Genomic DNA, 15,457 nt, shown 5'->3' on the forward strand with positions numbered 1-15,457 from the left:
TTAAAAAAAACCTCTTTTGCAGTTTGATAAAAGGGGGTGAGGGTTAGAGAAAGACCTGGCATACATTTCTAGCCCAAGTTCTCAATACTTTGACTTTAAGTAGTAAAAAGAAATATTGTAATCTCATATTCATAAAAATGGGAAAACAAACAAACATTAAATTATAACATGTAATTACAGTTAAACCTCCAGTAGACAAACAAATCCAAAAAATTACTTTGTCAGTTTCTGCAGGACTTGCTCACACTCCTGTTCCTTCATCTTCAGCTGTTCTTCATAAGAGGAATTCCACAAAGGGGTCACCACATCTGCTATTTGCTTACTGAGGGGCTCCCCCTCACATTCTTTAGCCAAAGCTGGACGCTTGGGTTCTGTCTGGTCCATGTCGTTGCCTTCCTTTTTCCTTTTTTTCACAATAGGATCAGCCTTTGGTTTTGCTAGCCTAACACTCAGGTTTCGGTTCTTCCACATCACCCCATGGAGGACTTTCATGGCTTTGTCCCTCTCCTCCTCACTTTTAAATGTCACAAATGCAAATGTCTGCCTTCCAAATAGTTTTACCTTATGAGGATTAAGCCCATATTTTGCAAGAAACTTCTTTACATCATTAAACCCAATATATTTAGGAAGGTTCTGGATTTCAACTTTGAAGATCTCTGATGTGAACATGTCTTCCTTGATGTATCTATACACACTGGTACAATCAATAGCAGTCTCTATGTCATTACCACCACCTCCAGCATCCTCTTTGTTTCCTTTGCCAGTGCTTTTTTTTCCAGGAGAGTTCACTGTTTCCTCAGGAACATACACACTGTTACTAGGAGAATCTTCTTCCATATTTTCAACCCTGAAAACATTTATCTTGTTAGAATCATTTGTACAACTATATCTATTTTGTTAGAAAAACAAATGCTCAAAAGTTCATCCATAAGTTATGTTTAGGGCATGCCTTTCTGTTTGTAAAGCCAAAAGTCAACCCATGTCACGATCAATGGCAAGATACTATAATATCTTTATAGGTACTGTGACCAACAAAGATTCCAAACCTGTTTCCAGAAACTCTCAATTTATATTATTTATGGAATCAGAGAATATAACTGCACTGAAAACCCAAATGCCTTTCTGATCAATATAGTAGTTGTCAATTACAATATTAAGGAAGAAAAGCTGGAATTATGACTAGAACTCCCACCTTGCTTCTCCCACTGGTATTCCTTATGATCTTTTTGGAGCAAGGAGTTACTATACTTACAAATAACTTCTTAAAACTATTTACTTACTTAGACTTAAGTCAGCTGTGCATCTGAGCACACTGGGTATCAAGCCTAGATGAGGAAGGGGGAGGGATGGCTAGTAACCCAACCAAGTACACCTTGCTACTGCTGAGGAAACAGTATATGAAGATCCAGACTAACTACATGCCTAAATAAATAAATACTATAGAACAATGTTTTTCATTTAAAGACCTAGGAGCTAGTGATAGTTCCCATTAATTCTAAGTGTAGCCCCTGACCCTTTTCCCAGTACAGTCTCCACCCCCCCCGAAACACACACACTTTGCGTCACTGGTAATGTGATCAGAGAAACCTATGATGGTTCATGAGACCGTGACGTGAGTCATGCTCACTAGCTGCTGTGTCATTGTTAGTGAACTAGTGAGCATAACTCACATCACAGTCTCATGAACCAGCATTGGTTGACAGCAGATCTGAAGGAGCGTCTTAAAGAATTAAGAAGGTGTGAGCATGATCAGTCGGACGCAAGGATCAGTCGGACGAAGTGAGAACTTGGTATACATTGCAGTTACGTGAGAACAATTATCAAAGAAGCACTTTTTCCAACGAAGGGTAGATAGTTTATTTATGGTTTATTCACTGCACTATTTCGGTTGGTGAGGAAGCTATGCTATAGCAGGACGTCCGAAAGTCCCCCCTGTCCTTTTTCGGCAGATGAGCTTAACCTTTATTTTTTGTCAAAGGTTGCGCTGATCATGCAAACGATTCCATGTGCAGATGGGGATTTGCACATGGATTATGGAGTGGTTGGTTTGTGGGATATGTTTGAGGTAGTGGACGAATCGGATGTGGCTGAGGCCTTATGTTCTTGTAGGCCCACCCAATCTTCAGGAGACATCTGCTCTGCAGATGTTTTGAAGTGTCTTGGTAATCACAAAAATAATAAATCTAATGCTGATAGAGGGTGAGGTCCCTGACTCATTAAAAATAGCGACAATTAGTCCACTGATAAAAGATAAAAACTGGGAGTCACAGAAATTAGTAATTTTCACCCAGTGGCATCTTTGCCTGCATTGACGAAAATACTGGAAAAGCTGATATATTCACAGTTTGATCGGTACTTTCAGAAGCATTGTATTCTTGATGACCATCAATATGCTTTTCGGAAACATCACAGCACAGAGACCTTGTTGGTGTTGATGCTGGATGAGATGTGGAGTGGATTGGAAATGGGAAGGCATATTTGATGGCAATTTTGGATGTTCCACAGCATTTGATATTCTCGACCACACAATAATGCTAGATAGATTGAAGAGCTATGTGGAAGGTGGAATAGTGCTGTCCTGGTTTGAATCTTTCTTGAGTGGGAGGCAGCAGGAAGTCCTGGTTGATAGACGAGTATCCTGTTGCAGGGCGGTCTGGACAATAGTTCCGCAGGGGTCTGCGCTGACGGAAGCATTATTTAATCTGTATCTTACGCCACTTTGTAAGCTGCTGTTGGGTCTTGAAGTCTCTTACAGACTTTACACTGATGACATTCAATTCTTTTTCTCTGTTGATGGTAATTTTGATCCAGCAATATCACGGATGCAAATGGTTGTTGCAGAGATAAAGAGCTGAGTGTACTGCAATAGACTAAAGCTGAGCATCCAAAAGACGAAAGTGATGTGTATTGGGAGGTCGCTGGGCTCTGACATCCCACTTGCTCCTGAGTTATTGGATGAAACTATACCGATAATGCAGGAGGTAAAGTATTTGGGAGTCCTTATGGACTCGGGACTTTGTTTTAGGGAGCAAGTGCAGGCAATAGTACAGAATGTATTTTTCAAACTCAGCATGATGTGTGGTCTTAGATCTTATTTGTCTAATTGTACGTTTAAAACCTTTTTGCAATTGTTCTCTCTGGCCTTGATTACTGTAATTTGGTGCTTCTGGGTGTGCCAACCTTTATGTGCTTTCCAGGTTGCACAAAATTCAGTAATTAGAACATTGTTTAGGTTGGGGAGATGGGAACATGTGTTTGAATGCTACGTAAGTCTGTATTGGTTAAAATTGACCTATAGGATACGTTATAAGCTGATATTAACAGTTTATATGTGTTTGCACAATCTGACCCCGAAATGTTTGATCAAGAGCATTCTGCCATATGTTCCGAGTCATCGACTTCGGTCTGCAGGACTTGTATAATTGCAAATTCCATCTGTCAAAGACCTTAGATTGAAAGTGTCTAGGGATAGTTTATTCTGTTGTGTTGGCCCAAGAGAATGGAATAGACTCCCTTTATATATACACCAACAACAGAATTTGCAGAATTTTAAGTGATTACTTAAACGTTATCTTTTCTGTCAGATGAAATATGAAATAAACTCTCAATCAAAAAGTAGTAGTGACCGTACTCAAACACCGTACTGGGCCAACAAAGATTCCAAGGAACCGGGTGTGGGCGTTTGTCTGCTCTTAAACTTGAGCTAAGTACCACACGTTTACAGCATAATTAGTAGAATAAGAACCTAATAAAACGTAAAATCAAGCATTTAAATTAAAGAAAGAATTAAAGTATCTATTTTATATAACCAACAAAAAGGCTCACAGAGAAAATAAGACAACATTCGATGATAGCCCTGGTAACGGTCTAACAACCATGATTAGCTCTGGTTGTTGACTGCGGGCTCTTGAGAAATTTAGTCTTCGTCTCTGTATGTGAGCTAGCGAGACTTCTTAGTTTCATTGTTGGCCCAGTACGGTGTTTGAGATGAAATATGAAGCCTGATTTCTGAGTTTAGGATGAAGTTGGGGTGCTGGTCACCTATTTAATTTTTATTTGTAACTTGTGTTGTTTATTTGTTGTTGATGTATATGTATGTAATTTTGTAACCCACCTTGGACAAAGGTGGGATATAAATAAATAAACAAACCAACATAGGTTTCTCTGAGCATATTACCAGTGACGCAAAGTACATGCGATATATAGTATAGTTTTTGCTGGTGCATGTTTCTTGAATATTGAAGTTTCAAACATTTGTCACTCAGTCTCTTTGTTATTCATTCCCTTTAATTTGGGTAACTGACATAATAATACCTTCATAACTAATTGTTTAATACTTGTACTATACAGATCTTGATAAGTTTGAGCTGTGTGCTGCCCAAAATCCCACTCTACACTTACAAGACAGAGAGCACTATGCATTTAAAATATACTGTAATCTATGTGGTACAAGAAAAAAAAACCACATAATAATTGCTCAAAAGAGGGCACCACAAACAAGCCTCCAGAGAAAGTTGGGGGGGGGGGGTGGAGGAGGGACAAAAAATTGGAGAGGGGAGCCAACCTGAAAGAGATGGGAGTAGAAATTGAAAGGTTATCTATTGTTTTGGCGATCTAAGCTTCCACATTTAAAAAAAAAAAAAATCTCTACCGTAGATTTATTCAATCATTACACCATTTCGTTTAGGATCGAATATTAATCCCAAAAATCTTTATCTCTATTCAGTCTACCTATACAAATGCACTAGTTCTACCCAACTATCCAGCTGGTCACGAATAGCAAAAGGGATTCCCCCTTATTCCCTTAGGGAGTTTCACAAGCATGTAGCAATATCTTTGACAGCAGAGGGGAAACCTCTTCATGCTTTAAACACACTATTAGGGAATCTGATACGCATGCAATAATATGGAAATTCCAAATACTGTACAGGCAATAAGAAAAGATCTGACTAACCCCCACGACACGCTGGCACGAAGCCTCTAGAATTTCCACACCTTCCCTTACTCAAACCACTCCAACTTCTTTCAACAGGAGGCAGCCATCTTACTTACATCACCGGACAAGGAGCAGCATGACCGGAAGTTAAAATGCAACAGCAATTATACAAACTTAAAAAAAAAGTTGTTTTCAAACCATGGGGCAACTAAATAAAAGATACAGTGACAAGTTTAATTTGAACGTATAACATGTTCTATAAATGCAATTTATTTCCAAGTCAGGCTTGAGCTGCCATCTTGAGCGGGAGCAGCGAGCAAAGGCTGACGGGAGCTGGAGAACGAGGTGAAGTTATTATCTGGCTGTAAAGATTGGGTGGGGAGTCGTTAATTTTTCCCAGAATGGGTTTTGTTTTTTAAAAAAATTTAATCGACTGATGGGTTGTGGATTATGGCGCGGGTGGGTTGGCCTAGGTCGCTAGAAATAGTTGGGACGGCAGCTGTTTATTCTCTGGAGGGACGGGTGCATTATAACGGAGTTGGGAAGCGGTGGATCTATTTTATTTTTAATATTGGGTAGCAAGAGCTGATTATATACCATTACCAGTGAGATGTGCATATGTTTCCTTTACAGGGGAGGTTGTACTTCCTGTGTCAGCCTCGGGTCAGACTGAGGTAAAAGTGCCGGAGAGGAGGAGGAGGAGGAAAAAAAAATCAGCGCGAAAGCCGACGAGAGGCGGAGAGAGACAATCCGGCACCATCCTGCAACAAATGGCTGACACCAAGGTAAGGATGCCCCGGGTTCCGTCGCCCCGGATTCCCTGCTGGCCATTGCCACCCCCATTAATGTTCTCGGAGCTATGGGAGGGGGAGATGGTGGTGGCGGGGGCGCCCAGCTTGTCGCTTCCTTACTCGCGCAATGCGGTATATTTGGGGGAAAAAGCATCGTGGGAATCTGGGGCGAAGAAAAAAACGGCTTTTCGCCCCTCTTACCTTTCTATACTATCATGGAACATATAGATTTTTCCTGCCCCTAGAAATCCTAACGTTCCGCCTACCTCCCCTTCTCATCATAGCCGCTGTGTGGGATGGCTGTGGTCTGCCTAGTTTGGGATGCTACCATTACTATTTCTATAGTAGCACAGTTACACACGTAGAGGAGGGTCCCTGCTCCTTAAGAGTTTACCGTCTACTCAACACGGACAAAAAACCCCAAAACAAACCACACTGATTAGCTGGACTTTGCTGCTGACTGGAACGGTAAAAGAGGGAGGGGAAAATAAAATTTTATTTATTGAGATTTATGAAGTGCCTTTATGAAGAAATTCACCCAAGGTGATGTACAGCAAATACAGGGTTGTTGTGGTTTTTTTTCCAGCATAACAATAGTAAAATACACATATACTTTTTGAAGTTGTTGTGATAGTACTACACATTTAAGACAGTAATTGTAATATTTAGTCTCCCCAGTATATATGTTGGATAACAAATATAAATGCAAACAATGAGGTAAATTTGGAAACTGCAGATTGAAACTAGTTATAGGGCTAAAATGAAACGGTATCAGACAGTCACATTTAACAGAAATACCATAAATGCTGTACAATACAAATAATGGCACAGTAGAACATTGAAATACCATAGATGTAAGAGTACGTCAGCATAATACCGGTGAAACATCTAATATGCATCAGAATGTTTTGTATTGTAGAAACCGCATAATCATCTTACCATGTAACCAGGGTCCAAGTGCAGATATATATATATATATATATACAGGGATGGGGGACAAAATGGGTAGTACAAAGTCAGTTGGGATAACTAGATGGGTGGCTAAACTCAAGGTAAATTCTTAGTACAAAGTCAGTTGGGATAACTAGATGGGTGGCTAAACTCAAGGTAAATTCTATGTGTAGTTAAACAAGATATGAGAGACTGGCCTAAATCATGTGTGTGCTTCAAGGTAATCCAGGTGTGATGTGCATGTATAGTCGGTCACTTATGTTTTATAAAAGCTTGGGGGAAAAGATCTGGGGGTTTCATCAGCTTTCTGAAGTAGATGTGGGTTCTAGTTAAAATGTGCAGCTGGATTGGTGGGGAAACAACTAGGCAACACTTATATGGCTTCCCTGATAGTGGTAAATTCTAGCTATACATAGATGGACCTCGGATGAAGGTGACCTAAAAGTGATAAGAGGTCTGTCCTCTAGTATGTGTGCAGTACCTTTTTGACTGCATTTTAACATGTTTCATTGTATCATAATAATAATAATAATAACTTTATTTTTGTATACCGCCATACCTCGAAGAGTTCTAGGCGGTTCACATTAGTTAAACAGAGATTACAAGTGGTTACATATCCAGTTGATCATAGAGTTGCAAACAGCAAGGAGAGAGTAGTTACAAAAGGTTACATATCAAATTGAACGTAGAGTTGCGAACCGCATGGAGAGAAGGAGGGGGACGGGGGAGGGGAGTAGATCAGAAGGGGGGGAGGAGGAGGGTAGAAAAGGGGCATTAAGGGTCTTGGTCTCGAAAAAGGTGAGTTTTGAGTAGTTTTCTAAAGTCGAGGTAGTTGTAGGCCTTGAGGACCATTTCGGCTAGCCAGGGGTTTAGTTTGGTGGCTTGGAAGGTGTAGGTTTTGTCAAGGAATTTTTTTTGAGTGGCATAGTTTTAGGGAGGGGAAGGCGAAGAGTTGAATTTTATGGGAGTTCTTAAAGTTGTGGTTGAGGGTGAAGTGGGGGGTGATGTAGCTTGGGGATAAACCAAATATTGTTTTGTAGCAGAAACAGGCAAATTTGAACATGATTCTGGATTCTAGAGGGAGCCAGTGGAGTTTGTGGTAGAAAGGGGTGATATGGTCCCATTGTTTCAGGTCAAATATGAGGCGGACAGCGGTGTTCTGGATCATCCTTAGTCTCCTGATGGTTTTCTTTGAGGAGCTCAAGTAGATGATGTTGCAGTAGTCCAGTATGCTGAGGATGGAGGATTGTACCAAGAGGCGGAATGAAGAGTCGTCGAAGTATTTTTTTATGGTGCGGAGTTTCCATAGTGTCGAGATACTTTTCCTGACTGTGATATCAGTGTGTTTCTCGAGGGATAGATGTTTGTCCAGTGTTACACCCAGTACTTTTAAAGTTTGTTCGAGGGGGAATGTGGATCCTTTTACTTGAATTGTGGTGTCTTTGATTTTGTCTTTGGGGGTTGCTAGGAAGATTTTTGTTTTGTCTGGGTTTAGTTTTAATCTGTAGGATAGCATCCAGAGTTCTATCTGATTAAGTATGCTTGTGAGGGAGTTAAGGAGTTCTTGAGTGAAACTGGTTAGAGGGATGACTATGGTAATGTCGTCCGCGTAGATAAAGAATTTTAGCTTGAGGCTTTGCAGGAGGTTTCCTAGGGAGGTGAGGTAAATATTGAACAGGGTGGGGGACAGAGGGGAGCCCTGTGGCACACCGCAGGAGTTTTCCCAGGAGTAGGAGAGAGAATCGTTTTTAAATACTCTGTAAGATCTGTTATCCCAGGACAAGCAGGCATGATATTCTCACATGTGGGTGACGTCATCTACGGAGCCCCGATGCGGAAGCATTTTCAAGCAAACTTGATTGAAGATTTAAGTTTGCTCTGCTGCTCCACGCATGCGTGCCTTCCTGCTCCACTAGGGGGCGCATCCCCTCGTGGTCTCCAGTTCAAAATTTTCCGCTGAGCCTAGAAGTCGTGTTTTTTCAGGCTCTGCCCCAACTGCCTTCTAGCACCGCGATGTTTCTTGTTTTTCATCGTTTAAGTCGCTGTGCGCGAAATTTTTTCTTCTTCAACTTGATTCCTGATTCGTTTGACCGACCCGGAGGCTTCCGGGTCCCCGTGGCCACATGGCTACTCGAGCCGCGGCCACTTTCGATTCTATGTCCCGGCCTTTGACCGGCTTTAAAAAGTGCACCCGGTGCGAGCGGCTTCTTTACATCACAGACCCGCATCGCCGGTGCATCCTCTGCCTGGGGGCCGCTCATCCAACCGACTCCTGTCCCCAGTGCGCTACTTTCCAGAACCGGGCCCTCCTTCGAAGGAAAGCCCACATGGCGGATCTTTTCGCCCCAGACCAACCTTCTACCTCGAGGTCGGCCCCGGCCTTGACCTCGGCCCCGACTACCTCGGCATCGCCTCAAGACTCGACTCCGAAGTCCTCGGGACAACAGAAAGCCCCGGCTCCGGGTAAGTCCCCTCTTCCCTCTTCAGGTTCTGTACCAGCGAAGAAACCAACCTCGGGGACACCGGCGATGCATGGCGGAAGCCCCATGCTTACAGCCCCGACGAAGCCCTCCAAGCCTTCGGGCCGTGCCTCCACCACACGGGAATACTCTGATACAAGGTCGCCCCCGGTGGAGTGCACCGAGGCAGGAGACATGCCTTCGATGCTGTCCGTGCCCGTCTTCCAGGACTTACTCCGAGCAATGATCTCGTCGGAGCTGTCCGCTGCAATGGCCCATCTACAACCGGCCTCTGCCTCGACCTCGACCCCGCATGTGCCAGACCAGCCTGAGCCTCGCGTCGAGCCACCTCGGGGAAAAGTGCGCAAACTTCGCCGCATCTCATCCTCCTCCGACTCCTCGCCGAGGCACCCAAGGCGCTCTTCCTCCACAGACCGCCACAGGGCAAAACGTCGGGCTAAACCAACAGAAACCTCGAACCGCCGTACCTCTAAGAAGGCCCGGGGTTCCCCCACTCTACGAGGCCGTTCACCTACACCTCATACGGGACCGCTGAAGGTGGCAGAGTTATCACTCTCCAACCCACGCATCCTCCGAACTCCCCCTCGGACTGGGGCTCCGATCCGAGGTTTCGGGCTTTCACCAAGGGAGTCCGGGTCGAGGTCACCGATTCGACATCGATCGGTACCCCGAACCCCAGCATCGTCTCCGAGGGGCTCCTCGAGACGTCAGAGATCCACGACCCCGGAACACTTTCACAGTACTTCCCCGGTCTCGGAGCTTGGATCGGAGCAGGAACCTCGCTACTCGAGAGAAGCCTCCCCTTCCTTCTTCACCCGACGGAGGTCTCGTTCACCGACCCCCCCCCCCCCCACGGGGCCTCGGGAACATCCCGACCATCCTTCTCACGCTTTGTCCAGGACATGGGCCACGCTTTGAATTTAGACCTCCAGTCCGACTCCAGATACTCTAAAGAGTACCTAGCGGAACTGGATATGCCATCACTACCCAGAGAGTCCCTTCGCTTACCGCCTAACCCGATACTCCAACAGGCTCTCTTCAGGAACCTGGAGACCCCCTATATGGTCACAGCCGTGCCCTCCAAAATGGAGGCCAAGTACCGTACAGTACCCTTTCCGGGATTTGAACAACCACAGCTCTCCCACCAGTCGCTGTTAGTAGAATCCTCTTTAAAAAAGGCTCACCCCTCCCGGGTCTCAGCGGCGGTCCCCCCAGGCCGAGAAGGCCGAACCCTAGACAAGTTCGGCAGGAGATGGCCTCTAGGGTGCAAAGCTACACTTTCACCTTCACATCCTACCTCAAACACCTCATTGGACTACTGAGAGCCTTTGAGACTGACCTACCGGCCTCCCGCCAAGGAGCCTTTAGCCTACTTTTGGAATCCCTCTCCAACTTACGCCTCCATCTATTTCACGCGGCCTACGATGGCTTCGAACTCTCCTCCAGAGAGGCAGCTTTTGCTATCGCCATGCGCCGACTAGCTTGGCTACGCCTGGTCGACATGGACCCCCAACTTACAGGACCGGTTGGCTAACCTCCCCTGCGTGGGAAAAGAACTGTTCGATGATACTATCGAGGCGGCTACAAAACGCCTCTCCGAACACGAACGCTCGTTTGCCTCCCTCGTCCGACAAAAGCCCAAACCGCCCGCGTCCAGGCCGTATAGGGCCCCTCCGCGCCGCTACCCACAAAAATCCACTCCTGCCTTCTCGCGGCCTCCACCCAGACGTCCGCAAGCCCACCACCGGGCCATGCCCAAGTCACAACCGCCCACGACTACCAAACCATCCCCGTCCTTTTGATGGGATACGCGGAAGGGGGCGGGCCCCCTCCGCCATAGTCCCAGGCCTCCTTCCCATCGGGGGTCGCCTCAAAGCTTTTTACCCTCGCTGGGAACAAGTCACGTCGGACGCATGGGTCCTTGGCATGATCTCATCAGGATACTCTCTCAACTTTCGGCCATTCCTCCAGACAACCCCCCAAGGAATTGCCCACCCAACCGGACACAGCTACCCCTGCTCCTATACGAGGCTCGAGACCTGCTTCGCCTCAGGGCAGTGGAGGAGGTTCCCCCCGACCAACGGGGGAAGGGCTTCTACTCCCGTTACTTCCTGGTACCGAAAAAAACGGGAGACCTACGCCCAATACTAGACTTGAGACGCCTCAACAAATTCCTAGTACGGGAAAAATTTCGGATGCTTTCCCTACCGACCCTCTACCCCCTGATCGACGAGGGCGACTGGCTCTGCTCCCTCGATCTGAAGGAGGCGTACACACATGTCCCAGTACACCCCGCTCACCGCAAGTTCTTGCGTTTTCAGGTGGGGGACTGGCACCTACAATACCGAGTCCTCCCCTTCGGCCTAGCATCATCACCTCGGGTCTTCACCAAGTGCCTCGTGGTGGTCGCAGCAACCTTACGTTCCCAGGGCCTCCAGGTATTCCCCTACCTGGACGACTGGCTGATCAAAGCCCCGTCCAGGGAAGGAGTTATCTCAGCGATCCAACAGACTATTACCTACCTACAAAGTCTGGGGTTCGAAATAAACTTCCCAAAATCCCAACTACGCCCCTCGCAGTCCCTACAGTTCATCGGGGCCACGCTGGATACGGTTCGCCTCCATTCCTTCCTCCCCCCTCCGCGCCTAGAGGCGTTAGTAAGTCTGAGTCGAAGGATCTCTCTGCTGACCTCGGTATCAGCTCGACAGATGATGACTCTCCTAGGGCACATGGCCTCCACCGTCCATGTCACACCCTTCACCCGCCTCCATCTGAGAATCCCTCAATGGACCCTGGCCTCTCAATGGCGTCAAGACTGGGACCCAATCGACCGTCCCATGACAGTGACTCCTTCCTTGCAGAGATCGCTCCGCTGGTGGGCCGACTCTTCAAATCTTTCCAAAGGTTTACTCTTCCTCGCCCCTCATCACAGCAAGGTACTCACCACGGACTCGTCAGAGTACGCTTGGGGAGCCCATCTGGACGGCCTACACACACTGGGTATGTGGTCAGCGGAAGACCGCCGCTGTCACATCAACGTGCTAGAGCTCCGGGCCATCTATCTCGCAGCTGTAGCCTTTCAACATCTGCTCCACGACCGGGTTGTCCTCATCCGAACCGACAACCAGGTTGCAATGTACTATGTAAACAAACAAGGAGGAACAGGGTCTTGGTCCCTCTGTCGGGAAGCCCTGCGCCTCTGGAAATGGGCAATCTCCAACAACACCTTCCTTCGAGCGGTGTACATACAAGGAGAACAAAACTGCCTGGCGGACAGACTCAGCCGCCTCCTCCAGCCACACGAGTGGTCACTGCACTCTCAAACCCTACGATAGGTGTTCAAACAGTGGGGGACACCTCAAATAGATCTGTTTGCATCCCCCCACAATCACAAACTGCCTCTTTTCTGCTCCCGGATGTACTCCCTGGACCGGCTCGAGGCCGACGCCTTCCTCCTAGACTGGGAGGGAAGGTTCCTGTACGCATTTCCGCCGTTTCCTCTGATCCTGCGGACGCTTGTCTACCTGAAAACAGTACAAGCCACCCTGATCCTGATTGCTCCTCGCTGGCCACGCCAGCCTTGGTTTTCCCTTCTACTTCAACTCAGTGTCAGAGATCCACTGCCTCTGTTTCCCTCTCTACTGTCACAAGGTCAGGGTTCGCTGTTACATCCCAATCTTCAATCTCTTCATCTGAATGCTTGGTTTCTTTCCCCCTGACTGCTCTCCCCGTGTCTCAATCAGTCAAGGAGATATTGGAGGCCTCTAGAAAGACCTCGACGAGAACCTGCTACTCCCAAAAGTGGACCAGATTCTCAACCTGGTGCTCCGCCCACAGCCAGGACCCGATGTCGGTCCCCATCCCTCTGGTCCTTGACTATTTACTTCAATTATCTCATTCCGGCCTAAAGACCAACTCCATTCGAGTACACCTCAGTGCGATTGCGGCCTTTCATCAGCCTCTGGAAGGGAAAGCCCTCTCGCTCCATCCCTTAGTCTCTCGCTTCATGAAGGGTCTTCTGAATTAGAGAATGACACGGTGAAAAAATTGGTCCCCGTCACCGCCCTGTCCCCGTCTCACCATCCCCGTCACCGCCCCGTCCCCGTCTCACCATCCCCGTCACCGCCCCGTCCCCGTCTTACCATCCTCTTCACCACCCCGTCACCGCCACTGCCACCCCATTCACCGCCCCGTCACCGCCACTGCAATCCCATTCACTTTTCTTTATTTACGTATAAAGGAAACATTCTTTAAAACTTTAAAACTTAGTTAAATATTAGTTAATAACTATACAAAAACAAAACACGCAGAGAAAAAATTAATTAATATAAATTCTCAAAACTGACACATTTTGATCACTAAATTTAAAATAGTTATTTTTCATACAGTTTTTCAATCACTAATCTTCCACCACCCCTGGGGCTAGCAATGCAAAAACAAACACGACATGTACTTTAAATGCTTACAAAGTCCCACCTCTTTACTAGAGATCTTACTGAGCTCCTTCAAACCCCCAAGCTCCCATCCCATACACCTCATTTGGGCCAAAAGGGTTTCCGAAAGTACTTTAGCCCAAAGAATGTAGGGCCTCCCTTTAGGTACAATTATTCCAAGGAACCCCAATGGCCAAAATTAGAACCCATGAAGGGACACAGAGCGTAGAAGTCTGCTTGGTGTTCTCTTTAAGTCTCAACTACTGGAGTTACCATTGAAGCATATTCTAATCTGTCTTGCCATACATGAGACACACACTGTAGAAATCTGCCTGACTTTGTTCTAATGTTCCAACTACTGAAATTGCTGTTGAAGCCCTATCTAACACATCCTAATCTGTCTTACCACACATGGAACAAAGACCATAGAAGTCTGTTCAACACTGGCCTTACTGTAGTTCCTCACAGCCAGAGTCGCTGTATAAGCAGTGCTGCAAGTCTCCCCTCCCCCCAGCGATCACGGCAGGAGGGCACCCAACCCCTCCTGTAGACCCCCCCAACGGCCCTCCCGACAATCGCAGCAGAAGGGTACCCAACCCCTCCTGCCGGTCCTCCCAATGGCCTCCCCTAAGATCGCCGGCAGGAGGGTACCCAACCCCTCCTGCTGGACCCCCCCCCCCCCCAACGAACCCTCCCACCCCGGAACCCCCTTAGTCTTACTTTCCAAGTTGGACCGGACGGCTCCTCACACGTATGGCCAGCAGGCTTGCCTCCGTCCAAATGAGGCGGGCCCGCCCCTACCCTGCCCAACCCACAGGATCCTAGGGCCTGATTGGTCTAGGCACCTAAAGCCACTCCCGCTATAGGAGGGGCCTTAGGTGCTTGGGCCAATCAGGCCCTAGGATCCTGTGGGTTAGGCAGGGGAGGGGAGGGGCGGGCCCGCCTCATTTGGACGGAGGCAGGCCTGCTGGCCAGACGAGCGAGGAGCTGTCCGGTCCAACTTGGAAAGTAAGACTAAGGGGGTTCCGGGGTGGGAGGGTTCGTTGGGGGGGGGTCCAGCAGGAGGGGTTGGGTACCCTCCTGCCGGCGATCTTAGGGGAGGCCATTGGGAGGACCGGCAGGAGGGGTTGGGTACCCTTCTGCTGCGATTGGCAGGAAGGGTTGATCTGACAAATGAGGAGCACGGTGAAACACAGGTAAATAGCGGTTCCTAGAAGGGGGTACATTGGCCCGCGGGGACAAACCTGTTCACCGTTTCCGCGGTCGGTGAATGGCCTTGTCCCCGTCACCGCAGCGACTGCTAGTTTTCTTCCCCGTTTTCGGCGGTGACCCGCGGCTTAAATGCGATGGCCGCGGGTAAACCGTCACCGTGTCATTCTCTATTCTGAATGTCCACCCTCCTCTCAAACCCCCTCCGGTGGTTTGGGACCTTAACGTGGTTTTGGCTCAACTAATGAAACCTCCATTTGAGCCCCTAGACAAATGCCATCCAAAATTCCTCACTTGGAAGGTAATTTTCCTGCTCGCGCTCACTTCCGCCCGACGGGTTAGTGAGTTACAAGCTCTGGTAGCGGACCCACCCTTCACAGTATTCCATCACGACAAGGTGGTACTCCGCACCCATCCAAAGTTCTTGCCTAAAGTAGTGTCTGATTTTCATCTCAATCAGTCCATTGTCTTGCCTGTATTTTTTCCCAAGCCCCATTCTCACCCCGGAGAGGTGGCGCTCCATACTCTTGACTGTAAGAGAGCGTTGGCCTTCTACCTCCAACGCACTCAGTCACACCGGAAAGTCCCACAATTGTTTTTGTCCTTCGACCCAAACCGGTTAGGTCACCCAGTCTCCAAGCGCACCTTGTCCAACTG

The 15,457-nt window shown here is 47.5% G+C and overlaps 2 protein-coding genes across 6 annotated transcripts in view; one reads left to right on the top strand and one right to left on the bottom strand.

Moving 5' to 3' along the window:
• TRMT2A (tRNA methyltransferase 2 homolog A) overlaps positions 1 to 5,634 on the bottom strand; it is a 43,316-nt gene extending 37,682 nt beyond the window's left edge. For 2 of the 5 annotated variants that reach the window (XM_033955419.1, XM_033955417.1), the window contains exons 1-2: positions 5,053 to 5,189; positions 218 to 847 (exon numbers count right to left, since the gene is read on the bottom strand). In XM_033955419.1, coding sequence (XP_033811310.1) covers positions 218 to 847; positions 5,053 to 5,054 — 632 coding nt within the window. In that variant the 5' untranslated portion in view covers positions 5,055 to 5,189. Of the gene's footprint in view, positions 1 to 217; positions 848 to 4,954; positions 5,190 to 5,539 lie in introns of those variants that run through there. The other 3 variants (XM_033955421.1, XM_033955420.1, XM_033955422.1) reach the window with 3 other exon arrangements.
• RANBP1 (RAN binding protein 1) overlaps positions 5,594 to 15,457 on the top strand; it is a 71,805-nt gene continuing 61,941 nt past the window's right edge. Inside the window, exon 1 of the mRNA XM_033955423.1 lies at positions 5,594 to 5,721. Coding sequence (XP_033811314.1) covers positions 5,707 to 5,721 — 15 coding nt within the window. The 5' untranslated portion in view covers positions 5,594 to 5,706. The remainder of the gene's footprint in view (positions 5,722 to 15,457) is intronic.

Source organism: Geotrypetes seraphini, chromosome 8 (assembly GCF_902459505.1).
Source record: "Geotrypetes seraphini chromosome 8, aGeoSer1.1, whole genome shotgun sequence".
Classification (NCBI taxonomy): domain Eukaryota; kingdom Metazoa; phylum Chordata; class Amphibia; order Gymnophiona; family Dermophiidae; genus Geotrypetes; species Geotrypetes seraphini.